The sequence below is a fragment of the Amblyraja radiata genome, chromosome 14 (genome assembly GCF_010909765.2).
Source record: "Amblyraja radiata isolate CabotCenter1 chromosome 14, sAmbRad1.1.pri, whole genome shotgun sequence".
Taxonomy (NCBI): Eukaryota; Metazoa; Chordata; class Chondrichthyes; order Rajiformes; family Rajidae; genus Amblyraja; species Amblyraja radiata.
This window is the reverse complement of record NC_045969.1, coordinates 40,880,446-40,906,186: the sequence shown is the minus strand read 5'-3', so window position 1 is coordinate 40,906,186 and position 25,741 is coordinate 40,880,446. Positions and strand designations below refer to the sequence as shown.

The 25,741-nt window shown below is 39.1% G+C and overlaps 1 protein-coding gene and 1 long non-coding RNA gene across 2 annotated transcripts in view; one reads left to right on the top strand and one right to left on the bottom strand.

Annotated features, from left to right (window-relative positions):
- The first annotated feature begins 752 nt into the window (after positions 1-752).
- Positions 753-25,371, top strand: LOC116980706. The gene is made up of 3 exons (XR_004414045.1): positions 753-5,340; positions 25,007-25,010; positions 25,359-25,371. It is a non-coding gene; the product is annotated as an uncharacterized LOC116980706 (long non-coding RNA).
- Positions 17,997-25,741, bottom strand: part of pdk3 (pyruvate dehydrogenase kinase 3) — a 41,960-nt gene continuing 34,215 nt past the window's right edge. Inside the window, exons 9-12 of the mRNA XM_033033167.1 lie at positions 24,266-24,367; positions 22,547-22,657; positions 20,564-20,677; positions 17,997-19,581 (exon numbers count right to left, since the gene is read on the bottom strand). Coding sequence (XP_032889058.1) covers positions 19,417-19,581; positions 20,564-20,677; positions 22,547-22,657; positions 24,266-24,367 — 492 coding nt within the window. The 3' untranslated portion in view covers positions 17,997-19,416. The remainder of the gene's footprint in view (positions 19,582-20,563; positions 20,678-22,546; positions 22,658-24,265; positions 24,368-25,741) is intronic.

Below are 25,741 nucleotides of genomic sequence, written 5' to 3'. Positions count from 1 at the left end.
ATATCCATTTTCCTCCACAGATGCTGCCTGACCTGCCAAGTTCCTCTTGCAGTTTGTGTTTTAAGATTCCAGCATCTGCAATCTCTTGCATATCCTCATTAATCTTTTCTGCCCTCTCTCCAGTGCAAAGTTTTATAAAGTTGTACCATGACTTCCATGCTATCATGCCACTTTTATTGAAAGTGGCGTCAGGGGCAGATAGGGTGGTCTCGAAGGCTTTCAGCACATTGGCTTTCATCAGTCAGAATATTGAGTATAGAAGTTGAAAGGTCATGCTACAATTGTACAGATCATTGGTAAGGCCACATTTGGTGTATTGTGTTCAGTTTTGGTCACTCTGTTTATAGGAAAGATGTTGTTGAGCTGGAAAGGGTGCAGGGAAGTGAAGTTCAAATGACAACAAATAAATCAAGATATACAAGGATATTGCCAGGACTCAAGGGCCTGAGCTATTGGGATAGGTTGAGCAGGCTAGGACACTATTCCTTGTAATGCAGGAAGACGGGTGATCTTTGAAGTGTTTAAGATCATGAGAGGATTAGGTAGGGAAAAAGCTTTTACCCAGAGTAGGGGAATCAAGAACCAGATTTAAGGTGAGAAGGGAAAGATTTAATAGGAACCTGAGGGGCAACAGTTTTTTAGCACAAAGGGTAGTAGGTATATGGAACAAGCAGCCAAAGGAGGTAGTTGAAGCACGTACTATCACAATGTTAAAAAAACATTTGGACAGGTACATGGATGGGATAGGTTTGGCAGGATATGGGCCAAACAGAGGCAGGTGGGACTAGTGTGCACGGGGCATGTTGGTCGGCGTAGGCAAATTGGACTGAAGGGCCTGTTTCTATACTGTATTACTCTATTATTGAATGCCTTGGCTTTAGGCAGCAAGCATCTCTTGCGTTTTGTTCACCACATTACCTATTCATACTGCTTCCTTTAGGGATCAAAGAACTGAACACATTCCCTCCTTAATACTCCCATGGGTTTTACAATCCATAGTGTGGGTCCTATCTTTTTTGAACCACCCAAAATACATCACCTCATACTCATCGAGATTGGATTCCATCTGCTGAAGTCCTGCCTCACCCATCAACACCTCTTGCCACAGGTTGCAATTCTTGAATAAAGGTACCACATTTGCACCCTACCAATCCCGTGAAGATTAAAACATCTTGTTTACCCCGTCGCTCCCCTCCCATCCTCTTCCACTTACAACCGTACTTGTGGCTTTGCATTTCACTCTTCTTTCTGTATTTAACATCCTAATGTCTCTTTTTGTTAGCTTTTGGCTCCTTTTCATCTCTAACCTTTGTTCACCATCTACCAATCAAAATACACCCCACCTGCATCCACTTGCCAAGCTTTGTCCCATCATCCCCCCCCCACCTCAATCAATCTGAAGAAGGGTCCCAACCTGAAATGTCATTCTAAAATGACCTGAGAGATGCTGCCTGACATGCTGAGTTACGCCTGTGGTTTTGTGTGCTTCGTAAGATTCAAGCATTTGCAGTTCCTTGTGTCCATTAAAAAATATCTGGGGCCCCAACAAACTCTTTATTTGCCTCTCATAGCAGATGACTACATCCCCTCATTTTCTGGGGATTTATCCACATTTATGCTCACTAAAACATCTGATACAACCACCTTTCTAATGTTAACCTGCTCTCCCCTTCCCTGAAATCAACTACAATGTCTTTCTTTTTAATGAGTACCAAAAAAAACATTTTTTGCTTACCAGGGGAATTTTGTGGCCCTTCTTTGCCCTCCTTATTACCCCTACACTTACTGTACTCGCCTATTTTCAGATCTCCATATCTGCTGTATGCTTCCATTATTTCTTTATCAAACCCTCTGTTTTACTTGACATCCTTGGATTTGCCTTTTTTTTTTTTAACACTTTTCACCCCACCTCCCTGCAGGTATGTTAGTCCTGTTTAGTTTCAGGTGGAATCCGTTCAGCTTGTATAGGTTCAACATTCCCCAGAAATGGTCGCAATGATCCAAAAATCTAAAGCCCTCTATCCTACATACCTTTGGTCATGCATTTATTGGACTTGTCCTCCTATTCCTAATAGCACTGGCATATGGTACCAGAACTAATTCAGAGATTACAACCTTAGAGGTTAATCTGCTTCCCAATTTCCTAAATTTATGTTGCAAGACCTCCTTCCTTTACCTATATCATTGGTACCAAAATATACCGCAACCACGGCTGCTCACCCTCTGCCTTCAGAATGTCCTGCTGCTGCTCTTAGACATCTTGATCCTGGTATCAGGGAGGCAACATACCATTCAAAAAGCTTGCTTGCAGTCACAGAAATGGCATCTCCTTGCAATCATTATAACGGTATAAACCAGCATCTGCAGTTCCTCCCTGCACTCAACACAATGTCTTCAGCTCCATTCTGAGTCCATCCACAGCTGGGCAATAAGATCAGTCAGGAGCTGCAGACGGACACATTCTCAGAACATAAGGTCAGCAGGGACAATGGGAATCCCTGATTTCCCCACATATGTCAAGAGGGACATTCTACAGCACCAAACCCTCCTGCCCTGAACTGAAGTGACCCCTTTGAGTAGTTTAATGTCACATGCACCGAGGTACAGTGAAAAGCTTTTGTTGCATGCTAACCAGTCGGCAGAAAGATAATACATGATTAAAATCGAGCCATCCAGTATACAGGTACACGATGATGGTAATAATGTTTAGTGCAAGATAAAGTTCAGTAAAGCCTGATTAAAGATCCAATGTGGTAGATAGTAGCTCAGGACTGGTCTCTAGTTGTTGGAAGGTAGGTTCACTTGCCTGATAACAGCTGGGAAGAAACTGTCCCAGCTGGGGGGAAACATTCATTTTAGTGTACTGGTCATGCTTATTCCCATCTAAACACTACCAACTACAATTTAAAGTCCCTACCCTACTTTTATTTCAGTAAATGAAACACAGAAAAGTATAAATTTCCACTCTGCTGCCTCTGGTCTCCCTCAGGTGGATATGGTCTTGTTATGGTCTCGATATGGTCTCGTTATGCGCTGATTTCTCTCTGATCCTCTTCTCTCGCTGCTACCACTCACTGTCTAGTTTAATGGAATAGCACATTACTTGAGATAGAATGTTCACTCCCTCCTTTATCAAGATTATAGAGGTTCCAGTGATGTTGTTGTACCCATATCTGTTTGCATGCAAGGTTGATGTAAACTGAGCCACCAGTCAGAGATCAGAAGCTGCAGTGTGTGACTTATCACTGACTGCATTCAATTGGTACTGTAGCCTTTTGAATGATTTTTACATTTTGAATGTTTCAAGAGCAATGACAAGAACGTCCATTTTCCATAAACACTTTTTTTTTTTAAACCCTCTGCTGTTAGTGAAATTTCAGGTCCAAGAACACAGAGGTGCTATCATTTATGTGACATCCAGCCTCCATGACCAGAAACAGCCTTTATCAGATCTCATTGACTGATTCAAGTTTTTGAGCAGGACACAATTCCAATCAAACTTTCACTTTGGCATGTCTGTAAAGTACGAACTATTTCTCAGTGATGAAGAAGAATCGATATAAATGTATGATTTGGCTTACCCTTTCCATTTTTGTTGCGTCACTGTGATGTTGGCCACTGGTAAGTCGGGTGTAAGCTTCAGTCAACTAGAGTTAGAGGGTGACGAACAAGTGGAGATGTAATTCATCGCAATGGTCTGTACTTCAAATAATGTGGTCACTTTATTTTATTGTTGATTGAAATATTTTACAGGTATTTGATACAGTAAATCTGGAACATATGTTGTCTCCGTTATCAGTGTGAACACAGGAGTTTGGAAAAAAATTGATAGGAAGGCTAAGACGCAATATATGGATGTTAAAAATATAAATGTTCAGTTTCAAAATGGTTTAACATGTTCGTGGTGGTTCAGTAAATTGGTGTCTGACGCTACCACTTGCATTTGGTAGCTTTCGTTGGTAATGGTGAGATTTTATCAAATTTATAGGTTGTTAGATTTTATTTCGACCACATGATAGAATGCACTATTATTACAAGGAGGGAAAATCCCAAAATAAGATGGCTAGTCTCATTCCATGGAGATACTCCTTATTAGGCTGTTGTATTGATCTCTGAGATTACTGGTGCTAAACACCTCCTCAGCCTTCTGCATGAAAAAGAAAGCTGAATACGTACAACAGCCACAGGCATTAAAATGGGGAACAGTAATATAAACACATGTACTTAAGTGCTATTATCCACTGGTTTCTGGGTACTGAAGCAGCCTGCTTTTGGAATGTACCATGATCAGATCATACATATTTACGGGGATGTACCATGATCAGACCATACATATTCACGTATAACATATGCAAACATTTTATCTGAATTATCACTGACACTGATTGTTTGCCGGCAATGAAGAGTTTTATAGGTTCAAAAAACTCTGGAAGTCTGCAGTGACTTTCCTAAAAGACTGGAACTATCATCTATGGATCTGTATCTTCACCTGTACCCACCTATCGCTTGCCTGACTTTATCTTGCCCCTGCCTCTCTTCCAGCTTCCTCCATCCATTACAATCAGCCTGAAGAAGGGTCCCAACCATAAATTGTGTCTATCCATTTCCTCCAGAGATGCTTTCTAACCCACTAAGTTACTCCATTAAAGTCTGTAAAGTCAAAAATTGCTCATTTCGAACAGATTTAAAATTTTCTACATTCATGTTTGCTTTAACGCAAACTGATCAGAATGTGTCCTGTTGGAACATTATGTAAGATTTTAGTAAATTATGATGTAGTCTACTAAGCCAATACACTTCATTAATCAATGACTAATCTAAAAACATCACTAATCCTTCGAGCACTCCACTGACAACCTAGCATATTTTATTCAAGTCTCGGCTGACAATAAAATGGCTTAAAACAAATCCAAATATTCCATCTATATTGGAATATATAATCTATATTTTTATCTCAATTTTTCTTTCTTTTTCTAGATTGGATGGCTTAAATTTGATTTTAAAAAGTCACCTTTCACACTTTGACTTTAGCTCAGAACTGTACATATTTGGCAGAATGAAATTTTCACATGTATTCCATTTAAGGTGAAAAACAATAACAAATATAATGTAAAAGAATGTTCTACACAAGATGTAGACAGCTATGGTACGGCTGGAGGTAATGTTGAAAGAGGATGCCATGAAGCATTTTGAGTATATTCTGCCAGTCAGTGAGATCTATATTTGACATGTGCCCTATCTACACATACTTGTATTGTCTCATGTCTTTTAATTGCTTTGGTTAGCAAATATCTATCAATCCCAGACTTAAAATGAACTGATCTAGGAATGACTACATTTGTAATTCCCTAATTTAATCCATAAAACCATAGGCTTCAATTTTCATGATCATGAACTCTCCAAAAGCAGAAATAGGTCTGATGGAAAGTATCGGCCTGATATTAATTATTTTTCTGTCTCCACAGATGCTGCCCGAGCTGCTGAGTATTTCTAGCATTTTTTTAATAGAAGAGATAGTTGCTTTCTATCCACCCTGCAAGTTCTTTTTATTCACTAAAAGGAATTTAGTAGTCAAAAACAAATCAACCTTTAACCTTCTAAGTTTTCTTCAGAACTTAACCCTTAGTCGTTATTATCTGGTAAATCTGTACTGTACTCCTTCCAATTTTCAAGTTAATTTTTATGCATAACTATTAAATATAAATACTAAAGACATTACATGCAATTCAAATTCCTTATCAAGAAAATTTGATTTAAAAAACATAACTTTACATTTTATTCTCTGAAATAGTTATCCAAGCAAAACCAGTAAAAACATAACCATAACAAAGATTAACTGTATCACTGGTTAGAAAAGTAGCTGGGAAAATGGCGGAAAGAGTTATGTTCAAGTTTTGTATCAAAATGAAAATGTTTTGTGAATGTCAAGACCAAAACTGCAACTTTTTATAATTTTCAGATCAGTTAAAAACTGTTAAATGTAATTTGCCTATTCTGGTAGAGATTTGGTTCTTTTCTCCTCGCAAGTTGACCAAGATCGGTCATCCATTCTGATTTCCTTTAAGCTATTTTGTCCAATTTAACATCATGACATATTTTATTTGAGGCATTTGCACTATATTCATTACATGTATTTTGTTTGCTGAAATGTTGATCTACACTGCAGTTTCTGAACACACCAATCTTTACATGATTAATGACTTTTTGAGTTACAGTTACTGTACTGGTCACTAAATGTAATTTTTATTTATTGATATACTGATTGTAAATTGCGAATAAATGACAATAAAGACCAAGTTTAAAACAGGTAAGCTCCAGATGACTAATACATCTACCAAGTCCTTGCAATCAGTATTCTTCAAGTTCAAAATTAGTAAGTTATTATATGCAACATGTTCAACTTGATCACTTAAACATGGTGAAGCAGTGAAATAAAAACAATTTCAATCAAAGTGTGGTCCTCTGCAGTATTGGACAGATAATAGATATACCAATATAATTGACCACATTTGTAGTATTATGAAATCAACTTAATTTGTGTTCATATTATTTGCAAGATATTATTATATCTTATTATTATTATTATTATTATATTATTATCATATTATTGAGCCAGCACAAAACATCAGATACTTTCAACTGTGTTACAATAAGCATAAAGTGTGTGATTGCTCCCATGTTTTTAGGTTATCCAAAATTCGCCCTGTTCACCGTTTTGAAATTATAAGATGGCTGAATTTCTATCAACAGTACCAATTTGTGGCCGTTTACTGAGGCTCCTCAAGTTAAACAAGTCTATGCCTTAGCTACACAAGCACTTACAACCCTTTTAAAAATATTTGGAATGCTAAAGTGACTTTGCCCTGGCAGAATCAATAACGCAGAATCTCAAATTACATCTTTACTTCAGATAAATTATGCAACATCCAACCACTTTCCACATTGTCCCCATGGCATAAATACTATCCGTGTGCTTCCTCCAAAATCAAAACTGACGCACAAAATAATCAAAAGTTGTGACTACAGTACTTACTTTTGTTCAATGTGAGGAGAGAGCCCAACTGTTTTAAATTGTGTTATCTTCCTCCCAGTCCAACAATCAGCCTTATTCAAGGCATGCTTTGTCTGAAAAGTCCAGCACAGAAACTGGAATTTTGGCCTAATACGCTGACCATTTTGCTCAGCTGCAAAAGTATTTTGCTGTACCTTGGTTCAGGTGGTAAGAAAGAAAACTTTGAACCACTAATCCCATTTTAAGGCATTAGGACTGTGCCTTGCCTACGTCTTCCCCCAGCTTGCAAAAGCCTGACTTGGGCTTAGTATGTACATATGAATGAGCGTTTGGGAGACCAGTGGCATGGGCATGACCGCCACTGTGGGGCTGCAGGTATCTTCTGCCGTGTGGGAATAGTTCACAACCACATTTCCAAAGCAAAACTGGATTGCAAACAGTTCATAGGAATGGAACCCTGTTCCCAATGAGAACCCCTATTTAAGTATGTGTAAATGCTTCTTAAATATTGTGATATTATCTGATTCCACTACCTACTCTGGCAATGCATTCCAGACATCAATAATTGTATAAAATAACGTACCACTCAGGTACCCTTCAAAACTGGTTCCTCTCACCTATGTTCACTTATTTTGATGCCTCTACAATGGGAAAAAATATTTTGAGTATTTACTCCATCTATGCCTCTCATAATCTTGTATATATTTATTAGGTCTCTACTCGGCCTCCTTTACTTCAAGGAAATAAAATCCAGTCTGTCCCCATAACTACAATCCTCCAACCCAGGCAATATCCTGGTGAATCTCCTCTGCACTCTCTCAAGTGCAATCACATCCTTCCTAATAGATGACCAGAATTGCACACAATTTTCCAAGTGTGCCCGAACACACGGCATTCTTTTTTTTCATTTCTTTACCTTCACATGAGAAGCAGGTGATGAGAGCTTCTTTAACCACTGCCATCCTTCCAATGAAGGTACTCCCACATTGCTATTGTGGGAATTCCCCTATTGCAAAGACCCAGCAGCCACGTCCTGCAGAGGGGGTAAGATCGGAAGACGTCAAGCTCAGCCCCGAAGAACCGAAAGCCGAGAAGGGAGTTGCTGGCTCTGATGAGCGCAAGGAGCAGGCTGGTAGGAGCGGGACTGGAGTATTGCCTCCAGCACCTTTAAGTATTGCCCCCGGGACACAGAGGCGGTCAGACGAGGAGAGGGGCGTCAGCTCGCAGCCCAAACCAGTCGAGGGCGACAGAGGAGACACTACAGCAGCCTGGGGCTTCCCTGTATCGGGAGCCACTCCAATACATCGAGCACATGGATGGAACTTTGAACTCTTGGTAAATGGTGCCAAAATATGGCGACTTGTGCATGTCTGATCTATGTAAAAAGAATTTCCCTATGTAGTGCACACGTGACAATGAAGCACCATTGAACCATTGGGTAGCGAGTTCCTGAATTTAGGCCTCGTGACAATAATATAGAAATGATAACATATTTGAAAGTCTCAATGGCGTGCATTTGGAGGGAAACCTGCACGTGATGGTGTTCCTGTGCACCTAAAACCCTTTTCCTTCTGGATGGTAGAGGTTGCAAGTTTGTGAGGTGGCATCAGAATAGCCAAGGCATTGCCGTGGATTTTATTGCTGGTAATGCTGGGAATTAATGTTTAAGTTGGTGGGCGGGTACCAAGTGGACGACAATAACCCGGACAATTTTAATCTTCAAAGTTGTGCCAGCTCTACCACCCAGACAATTTTCTCTTACGCTTTGCCGCATGTACGGTGGATAGGCTTTGGGATTTCAGTACGTTCCACGTTTTTATCTTTTTAGATGGCTGGTCTTGCTGTGGTCCTGATCCCTGATGATCCTCAAGGATGTTGATGGGTGGACATGGTAATGCCATTAAACATCAAGAGTGGACGATTATACATTTACTGACGTGAGATTATTATTGACCAGCACATTTGTCAAATATATATTGCAACTTATCAGGCCATGGGTGAACATTGCCCAGATTTTGCTGCATTCAGGGATGGACTGCTTAATTTTCTGTGGGGCTGTGAATGGAATTGAACATTTTGCAATCAGAGTGCCTCCCACAACTGATGATCTCATGATGGATGATGATGATGCAGCTGATGATGTTTGGGACTACTGCAGTGATGACCTGGTGCTTAGATGATGATTTCCGACTACCGCAACCATTATTTTGTGTCCAAGGATGATTCCAACAACTAGGCCATTTCCCCCTTGATAACATAAGCAAATAATCAGGAGGAAAGGAATAGAACCAAGAATAAACCATCGAGCTCTTCATGTCTGCTCCACCATGTAATCATCCAATCATCGCTGATCCTTTTCTTTAACGCAACTTTTTCATACTAACACAATATCAATCAATTTTCTTTAAATATTCAAAAATCTATTGATTATGCTCAGCAATCAAGCTTTGTGTGTGGAGAATTCCAAAGATTCACTTCCACCTGGATAAAGAAACATCTTCTATCTGAATCCTGAATGACCAGTTCCTTAATTTCAGTTACTCCTGGAGCTGGACATCCCAGTTAAGGAAATCATACCTGTAGTGTCCCATGAGAAATTTGTCTGCTCCAATTAGATTATTTCGGTTTTTTCGATACTCTGGAGTATATATCCAATCTTCTTTATTTCTACTGAAAGCCACCAACCCCAGTCACCCCATTGTTGGAATCAATCTCATTATATTCCCTTTTATAGAAGTATATCACTCCTTTGATAGCACGACCAATTCTGCATATATACTTCACATAAAATCTCACCAGGCTCCATATAATCTTTCTAAGATTTTACTTTTGTGTTCAAATCCTCTTTCAGGGAACAGGATACAACTGGTCAATCTCTTACAGTGCCGGGTTTGTTTGACTCTGTTGGAATAGGTTGGCTCAGGTGCAATTAATTCTGGAGCACAAGACTTCATTAGTACAATTGATCCCACATTTTAACCTGTATTCAATGTTTTCAGCAATTTCTATTCTTGATATCACATGGATGGTATCAATTGACTGAAAACTAATTTCTGTGAAAGTCGGGAGGAAACCAAGGTGCAACATCCAGTTTGCCCTTCTGTTCGAACATACTTGCAAGTATTTCACTCTTACCTTTAATACACACATGCCGGGCCCCACCACCATTGAGGCTGTGGATGGGACTGTTCTTGGTATCTCTTCCTTTGTCTGTTGTTTAATTGTCCATCATCATTTACACTACCAGATCTTTGATCTAAGATGTTGGCTGTGGATTGCTCTGCTGTATGCTGTTTTGTTATTGAACACAAATGTAGGCCTGTGTCGCATATGATATTTTGCTGTGCATTGTGCTACTTCTGCTATGCTTCCTACTCGCCTCAGTGAAGTGAGTTGATCTCCTGTCTCAGGGTGGGGACGGGACAGCGCTGGAGAGCCGGGATCGATCCTGGCTGTGGATGAGGCGCAGATCTGTGCCGCCCCCATTGCCTGCTGACCGACGTCCCTCTTGTCCAATCGGCGCCCTCGATCAGCAGTCCCACCCCCACTGTCTCGCGGAAAGCGGAGATTTCACCGGGTTTTAAAACCCGGATTACAAAAAATGGGGGGGGGGGGGGTCTGTTCCCCCACCTCTCAAAACAGCGGGGGACGTGTCCCACCTGTACCCCCCCGGGATTTCCGCCCCTGGACTCCACCACCACCTATGGCAATGATTTCCAGGCACCCACCACCCCATGTGTAAAAAATCGCCCTCCACAATTCCATTGAACTTTCCCCCCTCTCACCGTATATCTATGCCCTCTAGTGTTAGACATTTCCACCCTTGGAAAAAGGTTCTGACTGTCTACCCTAGCTATACCTCTCATAATTTGATATGCTTCTATCAAGTCTCCCCTCAACCTGCAGTGATACTTCTTAGTGTTTAAGCTCTTCAAGCATAAGCTCTCCAGACAGGCAATTATTGGACATATACAACCTGAAGTCTGGATAAATCTTTGGAGAAATATCCTCTTCTCCTGCCTTATTGATAATTTGATATGCTCTGCAAAGCCCTCCTCCACGGGGAGTTGACAAACAGGTCCTTCGGACCACTACATCCATGCCGGACTATGGAGTCATGAGGGAGGAGCTGGCCAAAGTTGACTGGAAAGATACCCTAGCAGGGATGACATTGGAACAGCAATGGCAAGTATTTTGGGAATAATACAGAAGGTGCAGGATCAGTTAATTCCAAAGAGGAAGAAAGATTCCATGGGGAGTAAGGGGCGACAGTGGCTGACAAGAGAAGTCAGGGACAGTATAAAAATAAAAGAGAAGTACAATATAGCAAAGATGAATGGGAAGCAAGAGGATTGGGTAATGTTTAAAGAACAACAGAAAGTAACTAAAAAACCAAACGGGGAGAAAAGATGAGGTACGAAGGAAGGTAAGCTAGCCAAGAATATAAAGGAGGATAGTAAAAGCTTCTTTAGGTATGTGAAGAGAAAAAAAATAGTTAAGACCAAAGTTGGACCCTTGAAGACTGATAAAGGTGAATTTATTATGGGGAATGAGGAAATGGCAGATGAGTTGAACAGGTACTTTGTATCCGTCTTCACTAAGGAGACCACAAACAATCTTCCTGATGTCCTAGTGGCCAGAGGATCTGGGGTGACGGAGGAACTGAAGGAAATCTACATTAGGCAGGAAATGGTGTTGGGTAGACTGGTGGGACTGAAGGCTGATAAATCCCCAGGGCCTGATGGTCTGCATCCCAGGGTACTTAAGGAAGTGGCTCTAGAAATCGTGGACGCATTGGTGATCATTTTCCAATGTTCTTATAGATTCAGGATCAGTTCCTGTGGATTGGAGGGTAGCTAATGTTATCCCACTTTTTAAGAAAGGCGGGAGAAAACAGGGAATTATAGACCAGTTAGCCTGACATCGCTGGTGGCGAAGATGCCGGAGTCAATCATAAAAGATGAAATAGCGGCACATTTGGATAGCAGTAACACGATCGGTCCGAGTCAGCATGGATTTACGAAGGCGAAATCATGCTTGACTTCTGGAATTTTTTGAGGATGTAACTAGGAAAATGGACAAGGGAGAGCCAGTGGATGTGGTGTACCTGGACTTTCAGAAAGCATTTGATAAGGTCCCAAATAGGAGATTAGTGGGCAAAATTAGGACTCATGGTATTGGGGTAGAGTGCTGACATGGATGGAAATTGGTTGGCAGACAGGAAACAAAGAATAGGGATTAACGGGTCCCTTTCAGAATGGCAGGCAGTGACTAGTGGGGTACAGCAAGGCTCGGTGCTGGGACCGCAGCTATTTACAATATACATCAATGATTTAGATGAATGGATTACAAGTAATATTAGCAAATTTGCAGATGACACAAAGATGGGTGGCAGTGTGAACTGTGAGGAGGATGCTATGAGAATGCAGGGTGAATTGAACAGGCTGGGTGAGTGGGCAGATGCAGTTTAATGTGGATAAATGTAAGGTTATCCACTTTGGTAGCAAAAACATTAAGGCGGATTATTATCTAAATGGTGTCAAGTTGGGAAAAGGGGAAGTACAACGGGATCTGGGGGTCCTTGTTCATCAGTCAATGAAAGTAAGCATGCAGGTAAAGCAGGCAGTGAAGAATGCGAATGGCATGTTGGCCTTCATAACAAGAGGAGTTGAGTGTAGGAGCAAAGAGGTCCTTCTGCAGTTTTACAGGGCCCTAGTGAGACCACACCTGGAGTATTGTGTGCAGTTTTGGTCCCATAATTTGAGGAAGGACATTCTTACTATTGAGGGAGTGCAGCGTAGGTTTACAAGGTTAATTCCCATGATGGCTGAATTGTCAGATGCTGAGTGACTGGAGCAACTGAGCTTGTATACTCTGGAATTTAGAAGGATGAGAGGGTTTCTTATTGATACATATAGGATTATTAAGGGTTTGGACACGCTAGAGGCAGGAAACATGTTCCCGATGTTGGGGGAGTCCAGAACCAGGGGCCTATGGTTTAAGAATTAAGGCCCTGTCCCACTTACGTGTCCTTGGCACGCAAATTACGCGACCTCGTCGTCGCGTTGAGGCGCACGGGCATCGTGTGGCCGCACGGGGCCGGTCCCACTGAGAAACGCGGAGGGGTATGGAGTTGGACGCGGTATCGCGCGGCGCTCCGAAATTTTGTAGCGAACAAAATCTTTGCGCGCCACCGGTCTGTCGCGTAACTGACGGTCAAAGTGGGACAGGCCCAAGATGCTGGCGTGACGCAACGTCTCACCTCCAACAGCAGCAGAAGCAGGCAAACAATCGCCGAGCTCGGCCTGGGGCTCACAGCCGTTGCGGATCCGGATCCACCCCCCACTTCTACTCCCAGAGCGGGGCCAAGACGATTGAAGATAGACACAAAATACAGGAGTAACTCAGCGGGATCGGCAGCATCTCTGGAGAGAAGGAATGGATGACGTTTTGGGTCAAGACCCTTCTTTCAGACTGAAGAAGAGTCTCAACCCGAAACATCACCCATTGCTTCTCTCCAGAGATGCTGCTGGTCCCGCTGAGTTACTCCTGCATTTTGTGTCCATCTTCAAATGACGTCACGTGTTCCAGACGGCTGTGCGGGCGCATGAAGTCAAGCGTGACCTTCGCGGGACCGTCGCGTCTCAACACGACCACGAGGTTGCGTAATTTGCGTGCCAAGGACACGTAAGTGGGACAGGGGCTTAAGAGGTAAGCCATTTAGAACAGAGATGAGGAAACACTTTGTCACACAGAGAGTTGTGAGTCTGTGGAATTCTCTGCCTCAGAGGGCCTGGGAGGCCAGTTCTCTGGTTCTTGTAGTCAATGCCCACTATGTTCTGTTGTGCTGAAGCAAAGCAAGAATTTCATTGTCCTATCAGGGACACATGACAATAAACTCTCTTGATCTCTAGATCTTGATCTTGATCTGGTTACTTTCAAGAGAGAGTTAGATAGGGCTCTTAAAGATAGGGATATGGGGAGAAGGCAGGAACGGGGTACTGATTGGGTATGATCAGTCATGATCACAATGAATGGCGGTGCTGGCTCGAAGGACCGAATGTCCTACTCCTGCACACATTGTCTATTGAACATTTTGCCCACCTACACAAATCCCCTTTGTCTGCAAACTTCCATGCCTTGCAACCCAAGTGTCTACCTGTCTCTTAAACTTCGTCCCATCATGCTACAAGTGCTGGATTGTTCATCAACGCACTTATGTGTACAAACCATAGATACATGGAAACTTCCTTGAAAAAATGATACCAAGCAATAAAACAATCTAAACATTTTAACATTATCTAATTTGGAAACATTTGCAATTTGTTCTTGGATATTAGCCATTAAAGATGGATGGTAATAATTTGAGAAAACCAAAAACATTGTTCACATACGTACAAAATCAAAAATGTACACAAAATGTATAATATATGGAAGGTAATCATTTAATGTTCCACATCAAAACTCAAAATCATTTTTTTTCAAATTCAAAAAATCCTTTAAAGATGAAAAATTATCTTATCTTCTTCAACAATTAATATATAAAATAACACAGGCCCAAACACACAAACATGTGCAATTAGTCATTCTACCCAACCTGAAAAGCACAGAATGTTTTATCAAAAACTACCATGATTGCAATATAGTCAGAAGAATTGGATTATAAAAATACAGTGCCCTCCATGTTTGGGACAAAGACCCATCATTTATTTATTTGCCTCTGTACTCCACAAGAGATTTGTAATAGAAAAAAAATCACATGTGGTTAAAGTGCACATTGTCAGATTTTATTAAAGGATTTTTTTAAATACACTTTGGTTTCATCAAGTAGAAATTACAGCTTTGTTTATACATATGTTTAAACACTGCTGTAATTTCTACTTGATGAAACCAAAATGTATAAAAAATACCCTTTAATAAAATCTGACAATGTGCACTTTAAACACGTGATTTTTTTCTATTACTAATCTCAAATTGTGGAGTACAAAGGCAAATAAATAAATGATGGGTCTTTGTCCCAAACATTATGAAGGGCACTGCAAACACCGTCTTTATTCCTGATGCCCCAAAATTTAAAACCACAATCACTTTCTTGTTGTGGATATTCAACTTAATCAAATTATATATTTTTTTGTTTTACCTCTTTCTTCTACAAATTCTGACAGATTAATTTAGCAAATCCAAATGTAATTCTGTGTCTTACAGAGCAGATTGGGAACTTTGACATAAGAAAAATCTTGCATTAATAAAATCAGCTGTTTCCTATTTAAATATTCTTGGATCACACAATATAGTACAAAGTTACATGCTGCATTTTATAAGCCACAAATTTCTTAATACAGGTACTTAAATGCAACTGACTTATCAGGCATACAACGAGTTTATAAATAATTAAAATATTCGGAATGGGATAGGATCATTAGAGGTCAGGCACTGTGGCAACATGTTCTTTTTGGATACTGAGGATATTTCAACAGAAAAAGTAAATTATTACGAGAATGATTACCAGAATTCCGAATGTTTCTGCTCAATTTAAAGTATAAACTTATATTCATCACTATTGCCATAGTTGGAAATGGCTCTGCTCTGATTGTCATACCAATGTAAATTATTGCTATTATTACACAGGAATAGAACTTCAATATTTTTTCATGGAGGAATCTTACCTAACAGCAGAAATAATAATCAATCTCCCGAAGGTCCAAAACTAAAATAAAATTAAGCAATGATCCGATGACAACACCATGAGCTGAGTGTGAAGTTTTGCTTTCCAACACAACTTTAAAAATATCTATTAATCTGCATTCTGCATGTGCAGGTCAGACTGAATTTGTTCAATTGATAACAATTAACACCTCTTCCAAAACATCAAAAATCTTTGCAAGCCAAAGAAAGCAGCTTCTCTAAATATTCTAAATAAAAGTGCAAAGATAACATCTGTTCAGCAAATTATAGTACCTGTACCATTTAACAGCAATAGATCTTCCTGAAATTCAGATCATAAAACTGTTGGGTAAAATACAGATGGGACCGAGGAATACACCTGGCATTTCAGTTTAATGTGTTCCACTTATACTGTGTGCTCAAGTTGCAATCTTAATCAGTTTTAATGCTTTGTGATGACACATTCACAACCTCTTATGTTGTGAAACAAATTTAAAAAGTATTTCAACATTCTCAATCTCGCCAAGGTCAGCAACAGATACATAATAAATAGGGATAGATACTCTTGAGCATTCAAATTTCCTTAACGCTCCTTAACATTGCAAAGTTGAAGTATGAAATACTGTCTCATTTTAAAATGCACGCATGATCATGGAATGGAAAATTAACAAAAAATTAACTGGGTATATTTTTGTCGCAACATTCCCATCTTAAATGAAAGTAGCATGCTACAGATGCTTCCCAGAACAACTGCTGTTTTCTTTGAAAACAAAACTATTTTTAGGAAATTGCTTAAGTTTACTGGGTTCAGTGGTTCCCAGCTCACTCAATGTGACTTTAATTTATTATTGTCGCATGTACCAAGATACAGTGAAAACCTTTTCTTTGCATGCTACCTCGTCAAAAAGACTATACGTGAGTACAATCAATGAAGTATATATTGTGAATGAAGTAACGAAGAGCCCAATTATTATTTTGTCATTATTTTGGAGCCTCAAACTGAGTACGGGTTTATGCAAGTTTGAAAATATAATTTCTAACAACCACTAACATTTTTTGCCTTTTTCAATTACACTCTTTGAATTAAAAGCTTGTTCTTAGTTGAGGAATTATAAATTCTACCAGTGCTGGCAATTAAGAATTGTTACCTTAAGGTATGATGCTCCTGTATCTTGCCAATATATATAGCTCGCCAATCAAGAGCAAAAACTGAAATAAAATTGTGTCAATTCCATACACTTTATCCTGACAACATTCATCTTTGGAGGTTTTGCACAAAATAAACAATTAAAAAAAAGTTTTTTTCCTTTGGAGAATCCCCTTTCCACCAATATCTATTAACTTTTGTTGCAACAGTTAAATTATAAGAGGGTTTCAGGTAACTGACATGATATAGAAAAAGGGTGGCAGGGAAAGCGACAGCACATCAAATATCATTCTAAACCATATTTGAGCAATAAACCATTCAAAGCTACTTTTTATAGTAACTGAGGAAAATCAAATTCAGTATTCATGTTAAGATTTCAATACTTTGTCAATCCTTATGAATTATATTTTGTTATTCCATCCAAATTTCTGTGAAAAATCACAAATCAATGGCTTCATAATTGCACAATCCTTTTACATTTAAGCAGTATTCACTATGTTGATGCATTTCCACTTCAAATTTTACATGATGACCAATTGATAAACAGTGCAGAATGTCATGCATTTTCTCATTTACTATATTTTTGTTCATTCTACTGATGAGCTAAGGTCTGATACAGTGATCACCAGCTGCCCTTCAAGCATTCTTTGTTCATGGATCAGTTTATCTAAACCTAGGCCATGTGTATTTGCACAGGGCTGTGTACCTCATCAACATTTCACTGCTCTTGTATTCTTGGCCTGAGACAATAAAGGGAATTATCCTGTGCTCCTTCTGAAGCAGACATGTTTGTGTAATAATCCAATACTAACCACTCCTAATTCTAGCCTTTTCTCCCATACCAGATGCATTTAGTTATTGAACTTAAATTCTCTGAGAACCACAGAGGGTTTTCAACTCGAGTATTTTGAACATCAGTTCAGTCCTCTGGAATGCTAGTCCAGTAACTTAAACAAAGTCCGACCATTTCTTTATAACAAGAGGGAAAGAAAAAATAAATCGTCTTTTTAGAAATCTGAAGGGTTCGAACAATTTTTCGCCAAATATATAAGGTTAGGCTTGCTGTCAATTTTACCATCATAACATTTTTTGCCCAGCTGTTTGAGGCGAATACTCAGCGATGACCAAGCTTTAACTATTACAATAACATATTGAGACAAAAAAACAACTATATGACAATTCCATACATTTTTTAATAACTTACTTCTTTTAAAAAGTGCAAAGATAATTCATGTGGATTATAAAAGAACACAAACTTGGAAATAGAATTTTGCATGGCTATTTGATCATTTTTACAATCTAGAAGGTATCTGGACATCAAAGATTTGAATACAATGAAAAATAAATATTTCAACTAAGTACAAAAGAGACCCAATTGCATATGTAGATGTTCTTTTTCCTGGTTCTTTTCATTGGTGAATAATATATACACACGGCCACACAAACAGACCCACACACACGCGCACAGAAAAATAATCAAAACAATGCACTTGTGAGCACATTGTTGACAGTCTAATTTTTCATAATTCATGTTGAGCTAATAAACTACGGCAGAATGCTCATACTACAGGATTTCTTCAGAATAACCAAACTATATATTTTTTTAAAAGACTGTCTTGGTCTTTCAGAAAATACTTCCTGGAGTAATAGGCAATTATGGCTGAAGCTTGAAACTGGCAGCTTTGAAATTACCTACTCTTGTACACATATATGAATTTTGCTTTTGGAAGAGAAGAGAACCAAAGTTGACAAGCAGCCAATATCACAATTTCTCTATACCTAAACTGAATGTTTACCTCAGTTGCTTTTTTACTTGATGAAAATTGTATCAGTAACAATTAATTGTACCTCCATGTGACTTGATTTAAACCCTCCATGATAATGGCACAAAAAAATTCTTAGAACTTTCAGCAAGAAGACCTCCGCCACAACTATCCAGCCCAGGGTGACCAACATGTGTTCAAAGCTGAAAGATCCATCCAGTGCTCAACATCTTGGTAGTGAAAGATGGCTATAATAGTCATAATTGTTCATAGACCCACCAATTTCTTTAAACAAGTATTACAGATTAAAATTTGTGGGATTTAACAGGTAAAATAAAGCAAAATGCTCAGCTGACAATGAAACAGCTTAAGAGCCAATCATGAATTTAATTTGCTATTGTTAATAAAATAAAATTACCTACATACTTTATCTTAGTCTATGTTATTTACTGAAATAATATTTACCATTTTAAAAAGATTCATTTGGAGAATTACTCCATATATCATTATGTAGCTTTTGAGATTCCTTTTACATTTTCCAATACTCCAGAGTAAGTCTCTACAAAATACATTTACCATAGAATGATACCACAGAATGGCAACAAGAATATCCACATTACAAATTATTTTAAAAGACTAATACAGTCTTAAGTGCAAAACCGCATTTGAATTACTTGTCCTTTCTACTGACTGTGTGCCGGTTGGCGCTCCAGAATGAGACATCAGCAGTAACTAGAGGAACCATGTCCTGGTCATCTGCTGTTGATGGAACAAAGGTGAAACACGCAAAAACTTGGGTTTCTATAGTGGAACCAAAATCAGAATACTGGTCACCAGGTTGCAGGTGGAACAGGATTGTTGGCCTTATACTTAGAGGCATCTCTAGGTTCACTGCTGGGATTACTCCAGTCATCTGCTTCTGGACTGGTTTGGTAATGTCGCCAGGCTGATTTGTTGAAAACAGGAAGTCGTTCAAAAGATTCACTTGACAGGGCCTAGAAAAAAACCCGACAATTTAAAAATTAATTACAAATCTTCAGTGTTAGAAAGAGCAAATTAATATATGGCAGATGTCAACTGTTGCTCGAGACTGAGGATGGGGGAGGGGGAATAATGTTTTGCTTCATATTAACACAATAACCAACATCACTTAAAGAAAAAGTAGATTTCTCAATCAATTATCACACTGCTACATGTGCAGATTTATAGCCTGCAAAAATGGCTTCTGTATTTCCCTAAATTACAACTGTGATTATCATTTAATCATTTTAGACTCGTGAAGAAGCACTCTGGGACTTTTTCATCATCTGAAATTTGCTATATAAATGCACAATTTCATTCCCTTTTTCATATGTTAGCTTGTGATTAGTTCATGGTTATTTTAAGCGGGCTTCTTTTTTACATTCAATAATATTTAAATGTTATGTTAGAAATGTCCACCTGATCATCCCACAAACAAAATGCACTATTCTGGGGTATTTTAAGTACAAGAAGATTGCATTGGAAATTCCTGCAATCTACTATCAACGATATTGTTTTAGTCAGAATTTCTCTAATTAAAATCAGAATCTGTACAATTCAACATTATGCAGCAAAATTGGCAAGATAGAGAACTTAACTCTTGATGTCAACATCTGTCGACAAATTCCCTATGATGAATACATTTTGACACTTGATTGCAAATCATGTTGGTCATAGTAACAGGCAAATTGCAGTGCAGTTGTGTGAGACTTGAATGTGGTATTATACAATAACCAAGGAAGAATTTTCTTTTCTCACATCAACTTTGCCCTTTATGTTCTGAATGAAGAAAAGTCTCATTCCATGGATTGCCAGCATGCAAATTCAATCAATTTTATTTTTACAAAAAAATATGATTTAAAACTACAGGCAGAAATAAATAGCTTAATGTAGTATTCTGAACACAGCCTTTACTTTCCCAATCTTGAATTCTCCTTCATTGCTACTGAAAGATACCTTTAGATAGATGACTGCATCTGTGCCCAGACCTTCCATGGAATACAGTTTGAGGTCCCCTTGAAAATATCGAGCATACAGGCGGGAGATTGGTAAGCCATATCCAAAACCAGCCTACAGAAGATCAACCAAACCATATTTTAGCATGAAGAGTACCATAATAATGTCAAACTTATATGAGACAACAATCAATAACAGGTAGGACAATTTGGAAGAAGAATGGTTTCTTCTGCAACCCTTTAAAAGGGGGTCCTTAAATTAACAATGGACATGTTGGTCACGGGGAAGGATCAAAATTTTACAAATTAATGTTAGCCAAATGAAAGTAGATGTTGAATGTACTAAAAATGAATTAAATACTAAAATGCTGTCCTCTTTATCTGAAATGGCATTAATTAGTTTAGCTGATGTGTGTTTAATGATACGAAAAATTTAAATTCAAAGATATATTTGTCTGTGTGATCTGAAAAGTGACATTTAAATTGGCACTCTTTTACAAGTTGTAATACGAGTCTTGGACTTTTACTGATCAGGAAAATTAGAGAGTACTTTATTGATCAGCAATATTGTACATTTTTAAGTTGGCCTTTGTTATGCAAAAGGCATTAAAAATCGAAACACAGATTTTGTACATAAGATGGACAAGAATGTTTCAGGGAACCATTTTGAATAAATGCTATTTTTATGAAATTGGATACTGAAATGAACTTCACATTTAACCAGAAAACGGCTGCAATGATTAATAACATACAGAATTACATTGTTTAACTGCCAAAGCAACAAAGAGCAAATTTCATTTGGTTAAATCTTTGGTTAAATGAGATCAATTCAAACTGACTATCCAGTGACTGCTCTCCTGGTTTGGCAATTATTATTAATTCCTCTGGTATAAACTGTTGCACATGTTTAAGATGCCATAAACTGGTTTACACTCTGTAACTAGTCACAGGGAAAATAACTTTACATTATGAACAAGGAAACTGGACAGTGCCTCAATCAGAGATGATGAGTTCAATAAATGTTGGCAAAAATAATTTACAATTGAAGAAAATTGACAATTTGGGTAAGGTTTCTTGAAAGAATAAAAAAACAAACAGATAAATCATGTCTGATTAAGTAAAATCTCTAATTTGAAATATGTTTTAAACTGGTTCAAGGCAGATAAATTATAGGGTTATGTCCATAAAATACGGGTTATGTCCATAAAATACTCCATTGAAACAGGCAAATTGAGGAAGAAAGGAAGGTCGTTTTCCAGAATTTTGAGAGCTTGAAAAATAGGGATAGTTTGATTTAAATTGGCATACTCAAGTTAATAGAAATAACAGGGTGCAATTAAATCCACCAATAATCATTTAATCGTCAAAGTTCAATATTTCAAATAATGTCAAATTTAATAAAACCCTGAACTGGCACTTAGATAATTACCACATAAAAACAATAAAAACAGAGCAACCTCTATAGTATTACAAACTTTAAAGAGTTGTCTTGAGTCATTTAAACATTTTCAAATGGATTCAGTATACAATCTAAATATTCAGTATCAGATAAAGATGGAGATCTTTTGGAATTTAGTGTAAATGAATCAACTCCAATAACAATAGGAAAGGAACTTTTAACAAATTTCCATGCCTCATAGCCACTCAACCCAAGGGCATTTAAGTGTAGGAAAGAACTGCAGATGCTGGTTTATATTTAAGATAGACACAAAATGCTGGATTGCCTCGGCGAGGCAGGCAGTATGTCTGGAAAGAAGATTGAAGAAGGGTCGCCACTCGAAATGTTACCCATTCCTTATCACCAGAGATGCTGCCTGTCTCGGTGAGTTTCTCTAGCATTTTGTGTCTCTCCAAGAGCATTTAGGAATGGAAAGCAATGGAAACCTGGATACAGAATCAAAGAATAATTATAATAAAATTCATCTGAAAATACTTTATTTCAATGACATAAATTGTCGCAGTCCCTTGCAAGCAGAGCACCTACTAGTGGAGCTGCCCGTGATGGCTCCAAACTGGGACTGGGTGCTGTTGAATACATATAATTAAACAGACGCTCGATCTTCCGTAGTGGAACACCGCCCCCTTTGTCAGATATCTGCAAAAATAGGAATACAATTAACATTAAATCCAATAGTACTTAGCTATCTCACCCAACATACTGCATGGCTATCATGAAAAAAAAATACTGAAGAATGAATAACATCCCATCTATGTGCAATCTAGGTGTATTATACTTTAACTATGCATATTGCATCTATACATAACTAAAACTCTGATCTTGTTACCTTCCGGTTTGTGCTGTCTTTCTATTTGCTCAAAAATGGTTCGCGATAGCGCTACGATTTTTCACCAGTTCGCTCACCGTTCTCCTGTGCTGCGAGTGCACCAAGTTTCGTTCCGATCGGTTGAATGTCGTAAAGTTAGCGAAGCTTAAAAAATCTTAAAACAGCGCGTGCGCAGATCAATCTCTTCTCCTGCGATCAGCGCCGCACGGATTAGTCGATTCCCCTGTCACTCACCGGGACGGTCCACCCCTTCCTGCGCCATTGCGTCTTTACTGGAGCTGAGGATGGCCAGCGGAGGTTTCCAACCAGACACAATTTTCGGAGGGACACAAAGCAGCCCTAGCCCCAAGCAGCACAGCGTTGGAGACCCAGCCCAGCCCAGCTTGGGACACCCTGTCCAGCCCAGCCCAGCTTGGGAGACCCTGCCCAGCCCAGTCCAGCTTGGGAGACCCAGCCCGGTCCAGCGTGGGAGACCCAGCCCAGCCCAACCCAGAGTTGGAAACCCAGCCCAGCCCAGAGTCGGAGATGTCGCCAAACGGAGACGCTGATCCCGGCGGAGGAGAACGACCAGCGACCAGTGCCCGCTATGAGTCCCCATCGCACAGCCAATTCCAGCCACTACCCCTCTGGTCCCCCTCCCTGGCTCCTCCGAGATACCCCCCTCTCCCCATAACTCTTCCCCGTCTTTTCTCCAAGCTTTCCCCCCCCCCGCCACGCAACCAACTTCCCTCCCCCCCTACCCATGAAGAGGAGGGAGTGCTCAGGGATGAGGGCCTGTGCAGTTAGGGGCTATGGGTGAATGGTGGATTTTTGCGTCGGAACGGTTTGCGTTGGGGGAACGGGTGAGTGGTGGAATAATGCATTGGGGAATGGGTTGCGTTGGAAGACCAGGCCTTCCGTGTGACTGGAATCCAACGGGTCCCACTCAGTCTAGTCTAAAAATTAAAAATCAAACTGCTGGAAATCTGAAATAAAGATAGAAAATGCTGGAAATACTGGTCAGGCAGCATTCTCTTACCCAGTTCTGACTTGACAGGGTTTTTGACTTGAAAGATTAATTCTTATTCTGTTTCGACAGATGCAAACTTAAAACTAGTCTTGCAAGGATAAAGTTGGATGTTGAGATTAATTCAAAATATACATCAAGATTAAATACATAAAAGCATTTGTCAATATTTGCTTCCCCATGACATCAACAGGGCTAGTTTGTGGTACATTTACTGTCAAGTGTCAGCAGGATCTCACTCAATGAATCGCCAGAACAAATGCAGACATCTGGTTATACTACAATCCCAGGTTTCTTATTCAATAGCTATTAAAAATAAAGTAATCAAACAAGTTTCAAATTTGGAATTATTTTGTTATATAGTATTTAATAGTGATTAATAGTAATAAAATAATAAGATTGCCCTGCTTACCTTAATAGATAAATCCTCCTTTCCTAATGTAACCAACGCTTTAATAGGAGGGTAACCTTCCATTCTCCCTTCATGAAGTTCAACGGTTGCTCTCATAGAATTCTGTTAGAAACAAAAGTCCCATGCATCAAAATAATTAAAATTACGGATACCTTACTTGATCCAATCCTTAAGCAGGAAGTCATATTTACATGATGGTGAGTCAATGAGGATGTTATCATAGCAAAAGGATTTGAGTACAGGAGCAGGGAGGTTCTACTGCAGTTGTACAGGGTCTTGGTGAGACCACACCTGGAGTATTGCGTACAGTTTTGGTCTCCAAATCTGAGGAAGGACATTATTGCCATAGAGGGAGTGCAGAGAAGGTTCACCAGACTGATTCCTGGGATGTCAGGACTGTCTTATGAAGAAAGACTGGATAGACTTGGTTTATACTCTCTAGAATTTAGGAGATTGAGAGGGGATCTTATAGAAACTTACAAAATTCTTAAGGGGTTGGACAGGCTAGATGCAGGAAGATTGCTCCCGATGTTGGGGAAGTCCAGGACAAGGGGTCACAGCTTAAGGATAAGGGGGAAATCCTTTAAAACCGAGATGAGAAGAACTTTTTTCACACAGAGAGTGGTGAATCTCTGGAACTCCCTGCCACAGAGGGTAGTCGAGGCCAGTTCATTGGCTATATTTAAGAGGGAGTTAGATGTGGCCCTTGTGGCTAAGGGGATCAGAGGGTATGGAGAGAAGGCAGGTACGGGATACTGAGTTGGATGATCAGCCATGATCATATTGAATGGCGGTGCAGGCTCGAAGGGCCGAATGGCCTACTCCTGCACCTAATTTCTATGTTTCTATGTTTCTATGTTATGTTTTATGAAATGTTTTTAATACATTTTATACAGAAATGTCTTTTGAAAACAGCTGTTACATTTAAGACACCTGTTTTAAGACACAAGATACATGATACATTTAAGGCACATTATGTTTTTTATTAGAAGGCACCAATCTAGAATATTGCTAAAATGCCAGAAGTAGTGGCTGTTTTCCCACAAACTCTAAATAAGAAGTATTTCATTAGCCTATCTCAGCATTCAAAAAGTAATTCACTGTGTACTTCATGGGCTTTTGAGAAAAGTTTTGAAACTTTGTTTTAGGATACAATTATTTTAGTCCAAATTAAAGTATGCAATAAATTGCTATCAGACTATTTATCTCCTCGGGAATTAGGATCTACTTATGCGTGTGCTTGTTGTTCATGGAGGTAACTAACAGAAGATTTTAATAGTTTGTATTGGACAACTTTAGGATAAAAAATAGAAAGGTAGATTAATTTACAAGGTTATTAATGGGTGTATGAATGAGTTTTTTAGCCCACGAAAAAACTACCTGAAATAATTTAACCAATTTGACAGCAAATGGTAAATAGAAATGAAAACAGATTAAAAAAAGGCATCAACACAATAAACCTTGTCAAACTGGGCA